Below are 17750 nucleotides of genomic sequence, written 5' to 3'. Positions count from 1 at the left end.
AAAATTGCCACTAGTTTGAACTAATTGTACTAAATTGACAATTTCACTCAGGAGACCTCAGGATGGCTGGTGTAGAGATGAAGAATGTCAGATTGGCAGTGGGTGCTGAGGTTGGGGTAGAAGGAGTTTTACTCTGGCTCTGAGTCTGTGCTGTACCTGACCTGGGATGTGTTTGGTGCCCAAAGCAGAAAATGCTTTATTCTCGAACCCTCATCACAATGAGCAGAAAATTCATACAAAATCTTTCTTTTAATATAAAGGGAAGACTCCCTCTTTGAAAAATGTCTGGATGGTGAAACTCGTTCTGTAGAAACTGAACATCATCAGAGTGATGGATTTTCCTGTCTAAATATTTATCCGAGGTGCTGCCTTTTCTCATCTTATCTCAGCTGCAGCGAATCCATTTGACCTGAAGCCTGCCCCTCACTTGGGGTCAGGGGAGTGTGATGCAGAAATAAAAGATAGACAAGGTTTACAAAAAAGAACCCAAAAATATATATTTGCATTTAAACTATCATAAACATATACAAAAATGATATTCTATTGTTTGTCTTACCATAAATTAATAAATCTACAATCATTGAGTGGACAAAGAGAAGTGAACTACAGGCAATACAATCCATTTGCACAGCCTCCTGTACAGAGTCCGGTTATGACAGACAATGATTTTGGAAATGGAAACAGAGGAGGATACACTTGTTCGATGGCTATTGTCACAAACCCACATCCAACTTTATCCATTACTTCAATTTCTTTCCCGTTCCCTCTTGTCTTCCCTGAAAGCTCAGACTCATGCCACTTAGGTGAAGTGCTGGAGGGTGGCTGGTTCCCATTGGACTATATCCCAGCTCAGGCCAACACCGTTAGGACACGAGGGGAGAAAATTGGGAGGAGGGGGGATTTTTTTAAGATTACCTCAAAGTGGGCTCTCCCCTGATTAGGTTCCTACTGGAGTGGCCATCTTGTGAGTCAGGTCTAAATCCAGGAAATTAGGGCCAAGGAATGGGGTGAGATCCCAACTTGAGTTTTGATATTTGATTTGCTGTTGATCAAGATTTATTGGATTCCCCAATAACTTCCCAACTAAAGACAGAGACGGAAAAATGGCCGAGAGACGATTTTCCCAATGCACAATAAACCAATACCTCGATTTAAAGTCTCGTTCAAAAGACGGCATCTCCAACAGTGCAGCAGTCCCTCAGTACTGCACTGAAGTGTCAGCCTGGATTATGTGCTCAGATCCTGGAGTGGGGCTTCAACCCATGACCTCTGACCCAGTGGAAAGCATGCTACCAAGTGAGCCAAACTGACACTTGGAAAAGCATGGGTAGCAGCCCATGATTACCCGTTCTGCAAGGCCGGATGGTGAGACACCCCATCGTAGCACCAGTTCAGAATATCGTCCTTTTACTCTTCAGTTGGCATTCTGAAATTGTCACACGCACCCCTAGAAAACAGACCATCAAGTCAAAACGGGATAGGCAGTGATAACATTTCCAGGATATAATCACTGAGGAAGTGTTCCACTTGGGAGATTCCTGGCATAAAACCTTCCTTACCTTAGGGAGCAGGTGAAAACAAATAATTAACACTTTGGAAAGGGAGGAGAACTTTAGTGACAACTTCTCAGACTGATGTTAAAAGTTAAATGCAACCAGTATACATCATAACCAACTTACTGCCATTACTTTCCATCACCCCCACCCTAGCCCCACCCAGGAGAGGCTGCCGCTGGCAAGATTCCAGCATGGTTCAATTTCCAGCGTGGTCTTTTATTAGTAAGAAATGTAAAAAATATGGAATTCCTTTTTCTTGGTAAATTTCCTTCCCTTGTCTCCTGAAGGTGCTGACTCTCATTGGGTTCCGATCCAGGGGCACTGTCTGTTCTCTGGTACCTTGTTCAAGTGACCATTCTTCATGTGTGAGCCTGAGACAATAAAGAGTCACTAGACTATTCAACCACAGGGAGTATCACAGCAGAGCCCCATCCTAGTCTCTCCCAAAGTTGACATGAATGCACTTTCCAGATGTGACACTACCCAGCAAACAGAGGTGGAAGTGTTGGTTGATGTGTTGCTCCCTAGCTCTGGGTTGCTGAGGGCAACTTTAATGTCATACTGCCACCCTGGCTTAGGTCAACTAACCCAGCACAGACTGGTCTGGTCATTATTCAGTGAAATATTCATTGAGAAAATATATAGAAGCATAAGTCTATTAATAATTATTGCACCCCCGCCCCCCTCCGTGTACTAGGCTCTTGGGGCTTTATTGGGGAATATCACTTTGTAGGATCAGTCCAATATTGAAATAAAAATAGACTAGCAGACCTCGTGTGGCATTGCTCATGGTACATTAGATGGTTTATATTGACAGGATTGTCACACCATGTAATGCACAGTGTATTATTCTGATGCTAAGGGTAAACTGTGTGTAATTTGGCCTGTCCTTTTAAGACCATGGGCTTAATTGTTATATCATCCCCAGGTCAATTAGAGGCTAAATACTCTTAGGGACATCCTGAGCCTTGATATTAATTAGAGGGTGTTTTCTGTTACTGGAGAAGTTTCTCTCTACATTTCAAATGACTGGCTTTTGTAATGTGTGACATAGAAATCTGTGTTTGCAATAGGATCACTCGTGAAGTGTAACATCTGACAATGTTAATACTCATACACTAATAGAAGGTAACTACAATACTTACAGTCCAGATAGACTGAAGATAGACACATGACCAATAATGGAACTTTTCTCCCAAACTATTGCACAAGTTGACCAGTCCCTTTTCTTTTAGTTGTTCCCTTATTCTTTTTACCCGTCACCCCACCCATTTATAAATAGTAAAACCTAGTCTCTGTTTCAGTGTCTCCCTGAGCTACCCACCTGGGGGAAGGGTGATCACAGCCAAGTGCGAGAACGCAGTGGGTGCTGAATCTCCCGCCAGGGTTGGCAGTTCTCCACGTGGGTGTAAATGTACCTCCCTCACCCCTACTATTCTGTAGCACAGTATATTGGTGCACCCACTGTGCCAGCAGGATCCCCTGGTAATCCCCTGATATTCACCAGAATACCCTCACTTCTCGGTCTGTGTAGATATCATACGACAGAAATGGGTTTTATCTGTAAAACAGGAGAAGGACAGGCAAAGGTTTTTTTAAAAAGTGTAACTGATGGTTTTGGGCTGTTTAAATGAGCAGTGTTGATGTGTTGAGCTGTTTAAAGGGGCAGTGTTGATGTGTTGGACTGTTTAAAGGGGCAGTGTTGCACTGTTAGTCTGTTTAAAGGGACAGTGTCGATGTGTTAATCTGTTTAAAGGTGCAGTGTTGATGTGTTGAGCTGTTTAAAGGAGCATTGTCGATGTGTTAGTTTGTTTAAAGGTGCAGTGTTGATGTGTTGAGCTGTTTAAAGGAGCATTGTCGATGTGTTAGTTTGTTTAAAGGTGCAGTGTTGATGTGTTGAGCTGTTTAAAGGGGCAGTGTTGATGTGTTGAGCGGTGTGAAGGAGCCGTGTTGGGCTCTTTGAAGGGGCAGTATTGATATGTAAGGCCGTTTAAAGGGGCAGTGTCGATGTGTTAGTCTGTTTAAAGGTGCAGTGTTGATGTGTTGAGCTGTTTAAAGGGGCAGTGTCGATGTGTTAGTCTGTTTAAAGGAGCATTGTCGATGCAGTGTTGATATGTTCAACTGTTTTAAGGGGCAGTGTAGATATGATGGGCTGTTTAAAGGGGTGGTATTGATGGGCTATTTAAAGGGGCAGTGTTGCAACAGTGGGGGAAGTTTCAGGCAGGATGAGAGCAGAGTCTGAAATAACAGCCCTGAGATCTTCAGCGTCGAGTTGAGGCTAAGGATTAGTTGGGGCTGTACCTGCTGCCACATCTGGTGCAGTGCAAACTGTCGTCATGTGGTCTCCATTTCCTTTAGAAATAGATATTAAAATGGAAAATTATTAGTAGTGGCAGAAGCAATCAGTGACGCCTACGTCCCCTCTCCCTCCCCCCCCATCAAAACCTACCAACGTCTCTTGTAAGAGCTTTTCTGGGGGAAGGTTTGAGCCTGCAGTAGGACATTCTGCAGCTGACAGTGTGATCCCCACAATGAGATGCATTGACACTCCCACAGACACTATCAAGCGATTGGACCACTCCCTCCCCCACCCACAGCTTGTCTGTGCACCTTGTTCCGTTCCCCTTCAGCGTGGGGGGGGGTCAGTCGATACAAAACCATGACAAAAAAAAAATACAACCATCATACAAAGCACTTACACAACTGTAAAAAAAAACCATAAGATGCAATGATATATCGACACATGGAATAGCAGAAAAGGATGGGAGTTCTCACTCTCTCACTCCCTTCAAAAGGAATTATATTGCACAATAGAAAACTCAGGGATGGGTGGGGGGGGGAATTAGGATATAATTTAAGCCTGATAATTCCACCGCTCCATTTTACAAGTAATGACCCCAGCTGAGGAGAGGGCAGTGTCCACTACGAGCTGCCACTCCCTCCACTCCCCCCTCAGGTCAGTGTGAGAGGGCCTGTGTTTTACAGGCTCTGCAGCAAGCTCCCCCGTCACACCGCCAACCTGTTTATCTTCCTGAAAAATGGCTGTCCAGCAATTCGGACAAACAGTTACCACATCACAACCATTCATCCCTCGCTGACATGAAGGAGGCCTCATGATAACCCTTTGCTGACGACAGCTGAAATAAATAAACTGCCAACATGCTCATGGACTGAAGGGGGCTGGCAGTGTTTTTTTTTAGGAAAGTGATAAAAATGAATAAAAATGGAATCCATCTATATGGCACACGATTATTTTTGATATTTAAGCAATTTATGCTTTTAAAATTACTTCCCACCCATTTTTCTCCCTTTTATCTCTCTTGACGACTGGTGCCAGGCTATGACTCCATGGCATTCACCTTGCACAAGTATCCATTCTTCATGTGTAAGTCTAGCCAGCAAGGAATAGCAAGATATTTGACTGCAAAGGGCATCACAGCCGAACCTAATCCTCACATGACGCCCACACTTTCCAGTATGGGAGGCTGGATAGCAACCAGCAACCGGGTCGCTGGCAGATTTTACCCTGCCTAGCTCGGGTGGTGAGGCCTAATTGTACTACACATCTGTTGCTCTGGCTGAGATCAGCTAGCTCAGCTCAGGCAGGGGATGAAACTTGGGACTCTCCTAGTCTGGATGGCTCAGTACAGAGACAATTTATGGAATTGAGGGCATATCAGGGCCAATTCCAGGATTTGGGATGGGGGGCAGTGGGAGACATAACCCATGATAGAAAAATTTGAGGGAACGCATCTCCCTTCATCACTCACCACCTCCCCAGCCTCACTCAATACCACACTGTATTTTCCCACTGAGCCATTGGAAAACGGGATTAAAAAACATTTCAATAAAAGAATCAGTAGACAAGGGGCCTTCAGTAGTTACAGGACTGCGCTGATATAAAGTGAGTCTGCATCACTGCCATTATATACAAACTGCAGAAACATTTTACCAGATCATTTATTGCCCAATAGTTGTATCACGGATACTTAGGGTCAGAATTGTTTCCCTGGCACATGAACACTGAGGCCTAATTTTATCTTCTGCATCTGATAGGGTTAAATATTTTATAAAAAAATATTATGGGACAGAAACTGAAAAATAAAAAGTCCCTTGTGCTGAAATGCGAACGCAAGTTAGATATGTTTTTGTTGGAAGAATGAAGTGTTTATATGGAAAGTATTAAATGTAAGGGAAAGAAACATTTTAAAACTGGAGATTTTACATTGGGTTGGGCGTCGGCTGGGCTGCAGAACCAAACGACCCCCTGGAAAAAAAAATTATGTGGTTCTCAGATTAGTTTAGGATTTTTTTTTGCGCTACATTTCTGTCCTCCTCTCCAGGAGGCATTAACTGACCTTGTGGTACTTTCCACAGGTACTGGTGGCCCCAGTACACTGGCCATTCTTCATGACTGACCCCAGACAGTGAGTTTACTGGAACACAAAGGGACATCGCATCTGCCCTTACACAGCCACCGCACTTCCAGCAGGAGTCGATGGATAACAGTGGAAAATACTGACTGGTTGTTCCCACACTGCAGGTCTCTCCCCCCCCCCCCGACCCGCTGCCTCTAGCTGACAGCACGCATCAGGGACTAAATCTGGGACCTCCTGCTCTTTATCAACTGCCCACTGCTTTAAGCTGCCCGAGGAAGCTCCTTTAAGGAGTTTTCAGTTTATTCGCAGAGAATATTGTGGCAAAACACGAAAAAGATTTTTAAAAAATAATTATGTATCTTTGGGAATGACTGAGAAATTATTGTAAAAATGTATTTTTGAATTAAAAAATAACATTTAAAACATCAATATTTAGTTTTTTTTACACACACTTTGATACTGTACACCCCCACGATTCGACTAAAGTTTGAAAATGAGACTGTTCCCAGCTCGCCACCCATGACTGCAAAGAGAGATTGATAACATATTCCCTTCTACAGGGTTGGCACGGTGACATTCAGAAGCACTTGATGCTAGAGAAAAATTGTTTTAAAACACAGAACATTTCCAGTTTCAGCTCAAAATAAAAGCAAATCTCTTCCACCCATCTGATCTGAGCTGTGATGGGTCACTCTGAACCCAGAGGATCGGTGAAGCGATGTTGGAAGGAACCCCCCTCCCCCTCTCCCGCTTTCCCCCCAATATTCTCCACGCCAATAGGTCTTAGAATGGGAATTATCTTAAACCTTTACATGGATTTTACAGGAATTCCGAAACAAATCCTATAGGTTAAGAGACATCAGTAATGTGACTATCAGAACTAGTAAACCATATGGCCATGGTGCTGGTCCCTGAGCCTGGCACTGGGTCGCGGGCTCACACTGGCCGACTGTTCTGTTGGCGTTTTTACCTGGTATTAGTTACACATGAGTTGGATTGTCCAGGTAAGGGTCTGTTTTGCTCATGTGGACCATGACCGAAGGTGCCTTGTAGTGGCAGTGGCTGGCAGAGCAGTTCACTCCAGTGCAGGGCTTCCCTCGTGTCCTCACCGACAGCTTTCTGCTGCACAAACTCTGCCAAGTCTGCAGGGTCTTGGAGCTCCAGACCCAAATCCCACTGGTGATCCCCACCACCAAGGACATGAAGATCTTTAGCATGAAGACAGCTACCGTAGGCACTGAGATGTCCAACGTGCAGTCCAGAGTCCTTCTCCCTGGATAGGCCAGGCAAGGCTGCTCAGAGGCTAACACTTTCCAATAATCCATGTTCAGCCTTTCGTAGAAATAGCAGACGATGACACATGTGGCTGGGACGGTGTAGAGTATAGAGAAGACCCCGATCTTCACCATCAACTTCTCCAACTTTTCCGTATTGGTGCCTCCGGTCTTCATGATCCTGCGGATGTGAAAGAGAGCCACGAACCCGGTTAGAATGAAGGAGGTCCCTATCACCAGGTAGCAGGACAGAGGGATGAGCACAAAGCCTGTCAACGCATTGACGTCCATACTGCCCACGTAACACAGACCAGTCAACTCATTGCCCGCCACCTTCCTCATAGTCAGTATGATGATGGTCTTCATGGCTGGGACACCCCAGGCAGCCATATGGAAATAACTGCTATGGGCTTCAATGGCCTCGTGGCCCCACTTCTTGCCTGCAGCCAAGAACCACGTTAAGGTCAAGATGACCCACCACAGAGAGCTGGCCATGCCAAAGTAATACAATATGAGGAAAACTATGGTGCAGCCTGTGCTCTCCAGGCCCTCTTGGATGACGTACAGCTCTCCGTTCTCCCGGTCACAGGCGATGTTTTCAGCCCCGGCTACCGACCGAATGATGAAGGCCACCGAGTAGACGTTGTAGCACATGGAGAGGAAGATGATGGGTCTCTCGGGATACTGGAAGCGGTGCGGATCCAGCAGGAATGTCAGCACGGTGAAGGCAGTGGAGACGAAGCACAGCGTGGACCAGACGGCCATCCAGATAAAAGCAAAGTCTTTATCCCCCTTGGACCAGTAGACATCCACCCCTGGGGAGCACTTGGGAGCGCAGGTCAGACTCTTCTCCACGTACTGGAACTTGTCGGGATTGTCACAGGAGCCAAGCGGCCCTTGGTTCCTTCCATCTCCTCCCCCAGGGAGCCTGGCTCTGGGGGCCACGGGCAGCATCCCTTGTCCCTTTTGAGGCTCTCCCGTAGCGTTCTCGGGCGCTTCCATGCACAAGGCGTTGGGGTCGTTTCTGGTCGGGAGTTTGCTGCAGTCTAAAGACTCGGGCCATCCGAAATTGAACTGAGCCATGATGGGGGCGCACCGCTGCCGGGCTTGTTCACACATGGGTCTGCAGGCTGGGATGGAGGTGGAAACTTGGTCAGTGCACATGGGGGCATAGAGGGAGCAAAGGAAAAGCCGGAGGTGGACGTGACAGCCGTACTCGACCAAAGGGGCGAACTCGTGGAGTTTGATGGCAGCTTCCCGCTGGTTCTGGTGGCCCATGTAGTTGGGCATTCTGGTCATGTTGTAGCCAATCCCCAGGCACATGGGGATCTCGATCGGCTCGCATTTGGCTTCTCTGCCCCTCTCGTGGTCGATCGAGCCGATGGCCGAGCAGGTCCCGAGCAGCAGCGATTGGGAAAGGACTGCAATAAACCAGCCTCGCAGAAACCGCTCCATGCTTTGCCCCTTTCGGAGAGTTCAGTTGCGTGCACTTTGGCTGATGCTCACACCGACATATCCTTTTCCCCCCAGCTCAGAATGCAGAGAAGCCAAGGTGCTGGTGCGGACGGGACTGCAAGCTTCAAATAACACACCCGTTTAAATACTTTCGCCGACTCATTCAATCCTTCGAAGTTAGGCGGTTGTCAAACTTTCCAGTGAGTGCTTCCAGCACAAGCCTGAGCGCCTGCAATGTTGTTTAGAACCTCCACCGCGCTCACAAAAACAGGGGCTTTGATCCAAATCCTCAATGGCTTTGAAATGAAATGACTTTTTTTTTTGTTGAGCAAACACAAGAGAGATTCCCCCCGACTCCCCGTCAGGTCTGCACTTCGCTCTGTCTCTCTGGTCTTTGTTGAAAGCAGCAGATGCTGGCGCCAGCTCTCGCTCGGGAGTCCCGGGGAGATTGATCGGCAGGGGGGGGGGGGGGGGGTGGAGGTGACAGGGGGTGTTGGGGGGGGTGGGTGGGGAGAGAGATTTGATGCACAGCCCGCTCCACGGTGCACGGCTCTGTTGCTGCCGCAGTCTCTTGTTGTTGCCCAAACTGCAGAAAGTGACCCACTGATCCTGGCAACAGCACCAGTCCCGGGGAGGTAGGGGGGGGGGGGCGGGGTCGTGCCACCCAGAGGACCGCCCCTGCCCACCTCCCATTGGCTCCCACAAATCCCTCGCACCGCCCTTACAACATTATTAGCGATATTATAGGCTGTCACCCCTGCCACTCAAACGCGAAGGGGCGGGTCTACCCCTGTTGTCAGTCAAATATTGAGCAGATAGAGATGGATTGCAAAACAGAGTCATTGAGTGAAGCCTTTTTCAATTGGTGTCACCCCCTACTGTCTGAGTGAGCTGAGTATCTCTTTTTTTATTCCGGTTTCTCTTGAATTTATATATAAATTCATCAAAATATAGTCTTAAAATATTCGGAACAGTCTTTTGTACTTTACCAACTTTCGGAAAAGTTGGTAAAGTACAAAAAGTTTCTGCAACTTGAAACTTTCGTTGATAATTAAAAATACCCATGTTTTAAACTCAATCTGTTTTCTTGGCGATCTAACAGTTGCTGCTATGAAGAATGCAATATTCATTTCATTATATTTCGCACTCATTTCAAATATTTCGCTGGTGACAAAGAAAATTATGCTCGATCCGGCACCTCGGAAGACGCTTCCAGGGACAAGGCTAAGTGCTGGGGGAGAGCTGAATGTCAAGCTACTTGTCTCTGGGTTAGATGCAAAGTGTTGAGAAAATTAAAATCACATTTTTACTCAGAAACGGAGTGTTTTATTTTAAAACGCCACAAAACAGGTTTTCCGGTAGGTTATGCAGGCAGGGAGCTGTGGATAGGACGAACACGTACAGGTTCAAACATTTAGCTAAAATATTCACTTAATCCACACACAAAAAAATAGATTATAAGAAGCAATTAATTGTCTCAAATGTAATTTTCCCAAATTATTCCACAAAAAATCTTGTTGGTTTGAGAATGAAGAAAGGGAGATAAACAATTGAGATTTTTTTTTAAAAAACTGCTGCTTTAGGAAATAATTTAAACCTTAAAATAAAACTCAAAGAATGTTTAGATTTTTGTGAAATGCTTCTGTTCAACTACCCCGCGATAGGAGCAACGAGACTGGATAATGTACTCTAGAGCAGACGTTACAAATACGCCCTCGACAGCACTCTGCCTTAATCTACCCTTTACTGGGGATCGAGAGACAAGGTTCTTAGTGATTAAACCTGTCCCCCGCCCCCGGTGTCCAAAATTTTACCAACAAACATAAATAAATAAACTGTTAACTTTTCCTCTCTGCAGATGTTGACAGAGCCACTATTTCTAGCACTTTCTGTTTTTATTTTAGATTTCCACCACTTGCAGATTTCCTGTTTACATCCAGCAGTTCGGTTTATTTAATGTACCCCCTCAATCTGGTGTTATTTTAAAATTTCAGTCCCACTGTACACTTTATTTGGAAACAGACTGTTGTTTGTGCTGCTGTTGCTGTGGCCTCCGAAGCTGCTGGTTTTTTTAAAAAAATGTCCATTCTGTCAGAATGGATCAGTCTCCTTTAATTCTCTTTTGAATCCCTGTCACTGAGGAGACCGTCCTTAAAGAAGCGCCGAAGAATTAAAAAGAAGGAGCTGTGAATGCCATTAGCTCGCTTTCCAAAAAGTCTTTTCACCTCTGCGAAGGGAACAACAAGAGCCGATTCGAGACAATGACAAAAAAGGATGGAACCCCGGGGAGAGAGTGAGAGGAAGGAGCTGGGATTTGGGGCAGATCTTGGCGCGGTTGCATTTGTCACCCTCTCTCTTTCAAAGTGCCTCTGTTCTCAGCCTCACCGCCGCCTTTCATTCAAACAATGCTCTGCCCTTTTTGACTTGAAAGTAGGAATATTAAAAATAAAAGGGGTTCTCTGTCTATCAGCCCTATTCTCCCTGTCTTTCTGTCTCTGGTATCTTGTCTAGGTGTCTGTCTATCTATCCATTTGACTATATCTACCTATCTCTTACTGTTTTGCTGCATGTCTTTTTCCCACTGTAGCTGTCAGTCTGTGTGTGTGTGTGTGTGTCTATATGTGTGCCTGTCTGTCTATCTCTGAATGTGTGTCTGTGTCTCTTCCAGTCTATATTTCTGTCAGTCTGTGTCTCTGTCTGTGTGTCTGTCAGTCTGTGTCTCTGTCTGTGTGTCTGTCAGTCTGTGTCTCTGTCTGTGTGTCTGTATGTGTGTCCATCAGCCTGTGTCTCTGTATGTGCATCTGTCACTCTGTATCTCTGTATGTGCGTCTGTCTGCCTGTGTCTCTCTGTGTGCCTCTGTCTGCCTGTGTCTCTCTATGTGTCTGTCTGCCTGTGTCTCTGTATGTGTCTGTCTGCCTGTGTCTCTGTCTGCCTGTGTTTCTGTATGTTTCTCTGACTGCCTGTGTTTCTGTATGTGTCTCTCTAACACAGAAATCTGTTTCTTTCTCATTGCTGTTCCCTCTTTTTCTCTGCCTTGCTTTTTTGTCTCTTTTTTCTATTGGTCAACTTCTAGCTATCTCTCTCTCTCACTCTTATTTGCCTTTCCCTCTCTCTGTTCCCCGACATTGCCTAACTGTTTTCTCTGTCCCCGTCGTGTGTTTCTATCTCTCTCACTTACTTTCTCTGCCCCTCCCTCTCTGGATTATTGCTGTGCTAATGCATGGCTATTCTTTCAAGTTCCTGCAGTAAAGCTTTGCACTGAGTTCTTGGTATTTAACATTGTTTCCTTTATAAGAACATAAGAACATAAGAAATTGGAGCAGGAGTAGGCCAATCGGCCCCTCGAGCCTGCTCCGCCATTCAATAAGATCATGGCTGATCTGATCCCAACCACAAATCTAAAGAACACAAGAAGTCGGAGCAGGACCCGGCCACATAGCCCCTGGGCCCTCTCCGCCACCCACAGGGCATTGACCGATCCGAACTCAGCTTCATGTCCAATTTCCTGCCCGCTCCCCATAACCCCTAATTCCCTTTACTTCTAGGAAACTGTCTATTTCTGTTTTAAATTTATCTAATGATGTAGCTTCCACAGCTTCCTGGGGCAGCAAATTCCACAGACCTACCACCCTCTGAGTGAAGAAGTTTCTCCTCATCTCAGTTTTGAAAGAGCAGCCCCTTATTCTAAGATTATGCCCCCTAGTTCTAGTTTCACCCATCTTTGGGAACATCCTTACTGCATCCACCCGATCAAGACCCTTCACAATCTTATATGTTTCAATAAGATCGCCTCTCATTCTTCTGAACTCCAATGAGTAGAGTCCCAATCTACTCAACCTCTCCTCATATGTCCGCCCCCTCATCCCCGGGATGCTGTTTGAGGACAGGAGATGGCAGCTTCATACAAGATATGGCCAAAGGTAAATAACTAAATCTATGTGAAATCGAATTTATATGTATAAACAGATACATATATAGTCATATACATACATATGTGTGTGTATGTATATATATATATATATATATATATGTGCATATATACACATGTGTATATGTACACATAAGAGATACATACATAGATGTACACATACATGTGCATTTACATGTTATTTTTGATGGGTTCTAGTGATCAAGATACACAGAATTGGAGAAAAGAACATTAAGGGAGATTTTCCGCTTCTGTGCTCCTGGCACATGCTGGGAGCACATATCAGGAACTTAAGGAGTCCTAGCCCATGATTTCTGACCATTAATTTTAGTGGTAAATCTTCCCTAATGACCGGAAACACGAGGGTAAATTCATCGATCTAGAGCTCCCAGTGGGGTGCCGTGCATGAAGGGAGCGTGCGTTGGAGATAGGGCCACAGTGAGGTCGTCCTGATTCTCAAACTTGCGTTCTCTTGGAGTGTGGCTCCCACTGGGAACACCAAATCGGTACATTTACCGTACAACCCAAACCATTAAAACATTGAATGGAATGAATAATATAAATGGAAGGAGATTATTTGACTGTAAGTGTAGAACTAGGAGATGTAAGTATAAAACTAACAGGGATTGGAAGGATTTAATCTCTCTCAGAATAATGAATCTAACTAAAGTAGCTAATGGTCCTATCGGCTGGGACCATGGAAATGTTATGCCATGGAAGAGTATCAGTTGAGGACCTAGAAATGTACGATGAAAGGCTGGGGAGATACTCAAGGTTTTGTCTGCCTTTGGGAGGAAAGAAGAAACTTTGCGGAATCATTCCTGAGGAGATTAAACAGGTTGGAAAAGTTTGTAGCCACCTTCATACTGGCACCCATTTGGCTGGGGTTTTGGGGAGATGGCATCTGTGAGCCTGTTGCCCGACATATACTCTGACTCTGGTCCTTTTTCCCAGCTAGTTGAGCAGCAGCCCCAGCCGTGGGCCTCAGTCCGCTGCTGGGTCAGGGGTCAGGGTAATGCCAGGAGCTGCTTCAAGGCACTGGTCTCTCAGGATGTGAACTGAACGAGCACTGGTACGGAGCAGCACACTGTCGAGCAGAATGTTCACGGGTGGAGTGGGCTGTACCAGACGTCCTTCTCAGTCTACCTTTTGCTTTTGTTGTTATTTGTCTGAGTGGGTGAAAATCTTTTCAACCTCCCTACTCAAACTTCACATATTTAAAGGAGGGAGAGTGTACGGCAGGGTTAGATAGAAGCAAAACACAACACCTCATTTTGTGACAATCACAAATGCTATGACTTTGCTTTGAGGTTTTATTCTTCTTTCAAGTGTAAAAGTTCCAAAACACCAAATTAACTTGGGGACATAACTGCAGCGGCTTTACCTGTACAGTACAGCAAAGAGGAAGTGATATTACTGTCAATAACAGACTTGTTTTCAAATAGATTAGGAAAGAACTTCAAGGTTATGCTGAAAAATGACAGATAAGGAAGAGAATACCAAGATTACTGTAGGATGGAGAGCTCCAGCTCTGCTCCCAGCTTTCACTGCTGCTATAAACTTAATCTAAAACTAACAATGTGCTTACTTGATGGCTCCTGTGTTGAATGGACTGCCCAGTAAGTAACTGAGCCATAAGGATCAGGAAGGCTCCAAATCTCATCCTCGGCCTGTGCTGAGTTAACTGATCTCAGCCAGGGAGATAGTGGGGACCTAATAATTAGCCTCAGTGCTCCACAGGTTAGGGAGGAGTGAAATGAATCCAGTGACCCCCAGCTGGAAAGTGCCCATGTGTGGAGATCGGGTGAAGATAGCATTGGTACAATGCCTTTTAAAAATTCACTCTTGGGATGTGGGTGTCGCTGGCAAGGACAGCATTTTGATGCCCATCCCTTGGTGCCCTGAGAAGGTGGCGGTGGGCCTTCTTCTTGAACCATGCAGCATAGCAGTTTGATACAACTGAGTGGCTTCTTAGGCCACTTCAGAGGGCAATTAAGAGTCTACCACAGTGTGGGACTGGAGTCACATATAGGCTAGACCAGGTAAGGACAGGTTTCCTTCCTTAAAGGACATCGGTGAAGACATTAGTGAACCAGTTGGGTTTTGATGACAATCTGACAGCTTCACAGTCACTTTTACTGATACCAGCTTTTTATTCCCAGAACTTTTAAACTGAATTCAAATTCTCAAACTGCCCTGGTGAGATTTGAACTCACGTTCTCTGGATTACTAGACCAGTAAAATAACCTCTACACTACTGTACCCTTTTTCAGTTGAGTACCTGCTGACGCTCACTGCCTTGGCCTAGATTTGTGTGTGATATTGGGAGGGAGCAGCAAGAGCCTGTGGAACTGTACCACAGATGGGTCATTGTTTTCAGTAGTGTAGAGCAAACTGGAAACAAGAAACAACCACCTATGAAAAACCCAGAAAGAAGGTTTAAGATGGATCCTCTTTACAGTTTGGTTTTAAACATTTTCCTAATTTTGAGACTGTCTCCCGGAGACGGGCTACATAAACAGCCCCAATGATAGGAAAGGACTTATTGCACAGAAGGGCTCCAGTCCAGGGCATGTCACAGAGCAGAGCTCCATCCCAGGACATGTCACAGAGCAGAGCTCCATCCCAGGACATGTCACAGAGCACAGAGCACAGTTCCAGTCCAGGGCATGTCACAGAGCAGAGCTCCAGTCCAGGGCATGTCACAGAGCAGAGCTCCATCCCAGGGCATGTCACAGAGCACAGAGCACAGTTCCAGTCCAGGGCATGTCACAGAGCAGAGCTCCAGTCCAGGGCATGTCACAGAGCAGAGCTCCATCCCAGGGCATGTCACAGAGCACAGAGCACAGTTCCAGTCCAGGGCATGTCACAGAGCAGAGCTCCAGTCCAGGGCATGTCACAGAGCAGAGCTCCATCCCAGGACATGTCACAGAGCAGAGCTCCATCCCAGGGCATGTCACAGAGCACAGAGCACAGTTCCAGTCCAGGGCATCTCACAGAGTAGAGCTGCAAACCAGGCCGCTCACAGGGTAGAGCTCCTGCCCAAAGATTACGAGAGAGCAGAGCTCCTGGTTAAGGCTTGTCACGAAGCAAAGGACATTAACTATGATTCTACCATTATGTAAGGCAGATGCAAAGTGGTGGGCAAATGGTCACGGAGAAGGTAGCAACAGGCGAACCCTAACCATCCATGGGTTGAAATCCCTCCATGGCCTCGCTCTGCCCTACCTCTGTAACCTCTTCCAGCCCTACAACCCTCCGCGAACTCTGCATTCCTGGAACTCTGGTCTCTTCTGCATCCTCCACTTCCTTCAGTCCACATTGGCGGCTGTGTCTTCAGCCGTCTAGGCCCCAAGCACTGGACTTTCCTCCCTAAATCTCTCCATCTCTCTCACCTCCTTTAAGACACTCCTTAAAACCTACCTCTTTGACTAAGCTTTTGGTCACCAGGCCTAATGTCTCCTTCTTTGTCTCGGTGTCAATTTTTATTTGATATCACACCTCTGAAACGCCTTGGGACATTTTACTATGTTAAAGGCGCTATATAAATGCAAGTTGTTGTTGAAATGAGATTGAGTGAAGTAAGTGGAATTTGCGTTGACTGTTACCCTGTATGTTCACTGGCTGCCTATAAATAAAGCAGCTCAATGATTAATGTCTGGCCTCGTCTCACCAAATGTTTCTCAGTCCGCCTTTGGGTAGATTGGAGAAGTGCACATGAGGACACATGTGAAAGTCATGATATCCAGTTTAGATCACAAAGGGGTCCTACTGCTATAACCCGAGGATGCGCTATTGCTATTGCACATATTAGGGAATATGGGCACACTCCTGAATGGAAGATGCTTGGACTTCTTAAGGGAGTGACCAGCACCAGTTTTACCTGAGAGAATATTTAAGGCAAGAGCCAAAACAATTAATAGGGACACTGCAGAGATCAAGGTGGCCTTGGGATGAAAAGATCATAAAGAGGTGTGGGAGTGAGCTTGTGCAGCAAACCAATAACTAAATCGTCCTCACTCTATGCTCAACTGTAAAAATGGCCACATGGGTGAAGATGAACTGGACAATCGGCACTTGTGGACCTGGACCCCAGCAAGGACTCAATGACTTCAGGAAAATTGGCAGCAGGAGAGTAAATCCACACAACAGGGTGGAACATAAGGGTTAGGTTAAAACGTCACTGTCTAGTGTAGCATGAAGCCATACGGACTAGAAAATCCTCAACAAAGAAAGAAAGACTTGAATTTATATGGTACCTCAGGACCTCCCAAAGCGCTTTACAGCCAATGAAGAACTTTTTGAAGTGTAGTTACTGTTGTAACGTATGAAACGTGGCAGCCAATTTGCACACAGCAAAGTCCCACAAACGAGGTAATAACCAGATAATCTGTTTTTAGTGATGTTGGTTGAGGGATAAATATTGACCAGGACACTGGGAGAACTCCCCTGCTCTTTTTCGAATAGTGCCATAGGATCTTTTACATCCACTTGAGAGGGCAGATGGGATTTCAGTTTAACGTCTCATCTGAAAGACAGCACCTTCAACAGTGCAGCACTGAAGTGTCAGCCTAGCTTTATGTGCTCAGGTCCTGGAGTGGGGAGTTGAACCCAGAAGCTTTTGATCTCAGAGGCAAGAATCCTATCACTGAACCACCAGAAGCTTGGTTCCCAGTCAGTGCTGAGTTAACTGTTCTCAGCTGGAGCAACAGTAGAGCTATTACAACTGACCTCTGCACTCCTGAGTTAGGGAGAGGAAAATCAGCCAGGGATGCTCCTCCTGATCACTATCCAGGGACCTCTTCTGGAACATGCATGTTGGGTGAGAGTGGGATCAGGCTTGGCTATAATGCCCTCCACAGGTCATAATAGTCTTCTGGCACGCACTGTTTTGGCTCATACATGAAGAATAATCACTTACGTCAGGCACCAGAGGGCTCTCCGCTCAGTGTGATTCAGCAGCTTTTGGAGGGGAAAAAACTGAGGGGAAAAAAAAAATTGCTTTTAAGCCATCTAAATTTTTTGAAAAGAGAAACAAAACTGGGTCAGCAGCTGCGCTGGGCGTCAGACATGGGACCTTCCCACTAGTGTTCAGCTGTAAGGACTTACACAATAACATACCCTGTTTATAACTTTTAGATAAGGGGAGCTGTGGAA

General features: G+C 45.8%; 1 protein-coding gene across 1 annotated transcript; it reads right to left on the bottom strand.

Annotated features, from left to right (window-relative positions):
* Window positions 1–471: 471 nt before the first annotated feature.
* fzd9a (frizzled class receptor 9a) lies at window positions 472–9132 on the bottom strand. The gene is made up of 2 exons (XM_068008055.1): window positions 6906–9132; window positions 472–1447 (listed from the first exon to the last, which is right to left on the bottom strand). The coding sequence occupies exon 1, from the start codon at window positions 8662–8664 to the stop codon at window positions 6916–6918; it is 1749 nt and encodes a 582-aa protein (XP_067864156.1). The 5' UTR covers window positions 8665–9132; the 3' UTR covers window positions 472–1447; window positions 6906–6915.
* Between the last annotated feature and the right edge of the window lie 8618 nt (window positions 9133–17750).

The sequence above is a fragment of the Heptranchias perlo genome, chromosome 28 (assembly GCF_035084215.1).
Source record: "Heptranchias perlo isolate sHepPer1 chromosome 28, sHepPer1.hap1, whole genome shotgun sequence".
Taxonomy (NCBI): Eukaryota; Metazoa; Chordata; class Chondrichthyes; order Hexanchiformes; family Hexanchidae; genus Heptranchias; species Heptranchias perlo.
The sequence above is the reverse complement of the archived record's forward strand: the minus strand, read 5'-3'. Positions and strand labels throughout refer to the sequence as shown.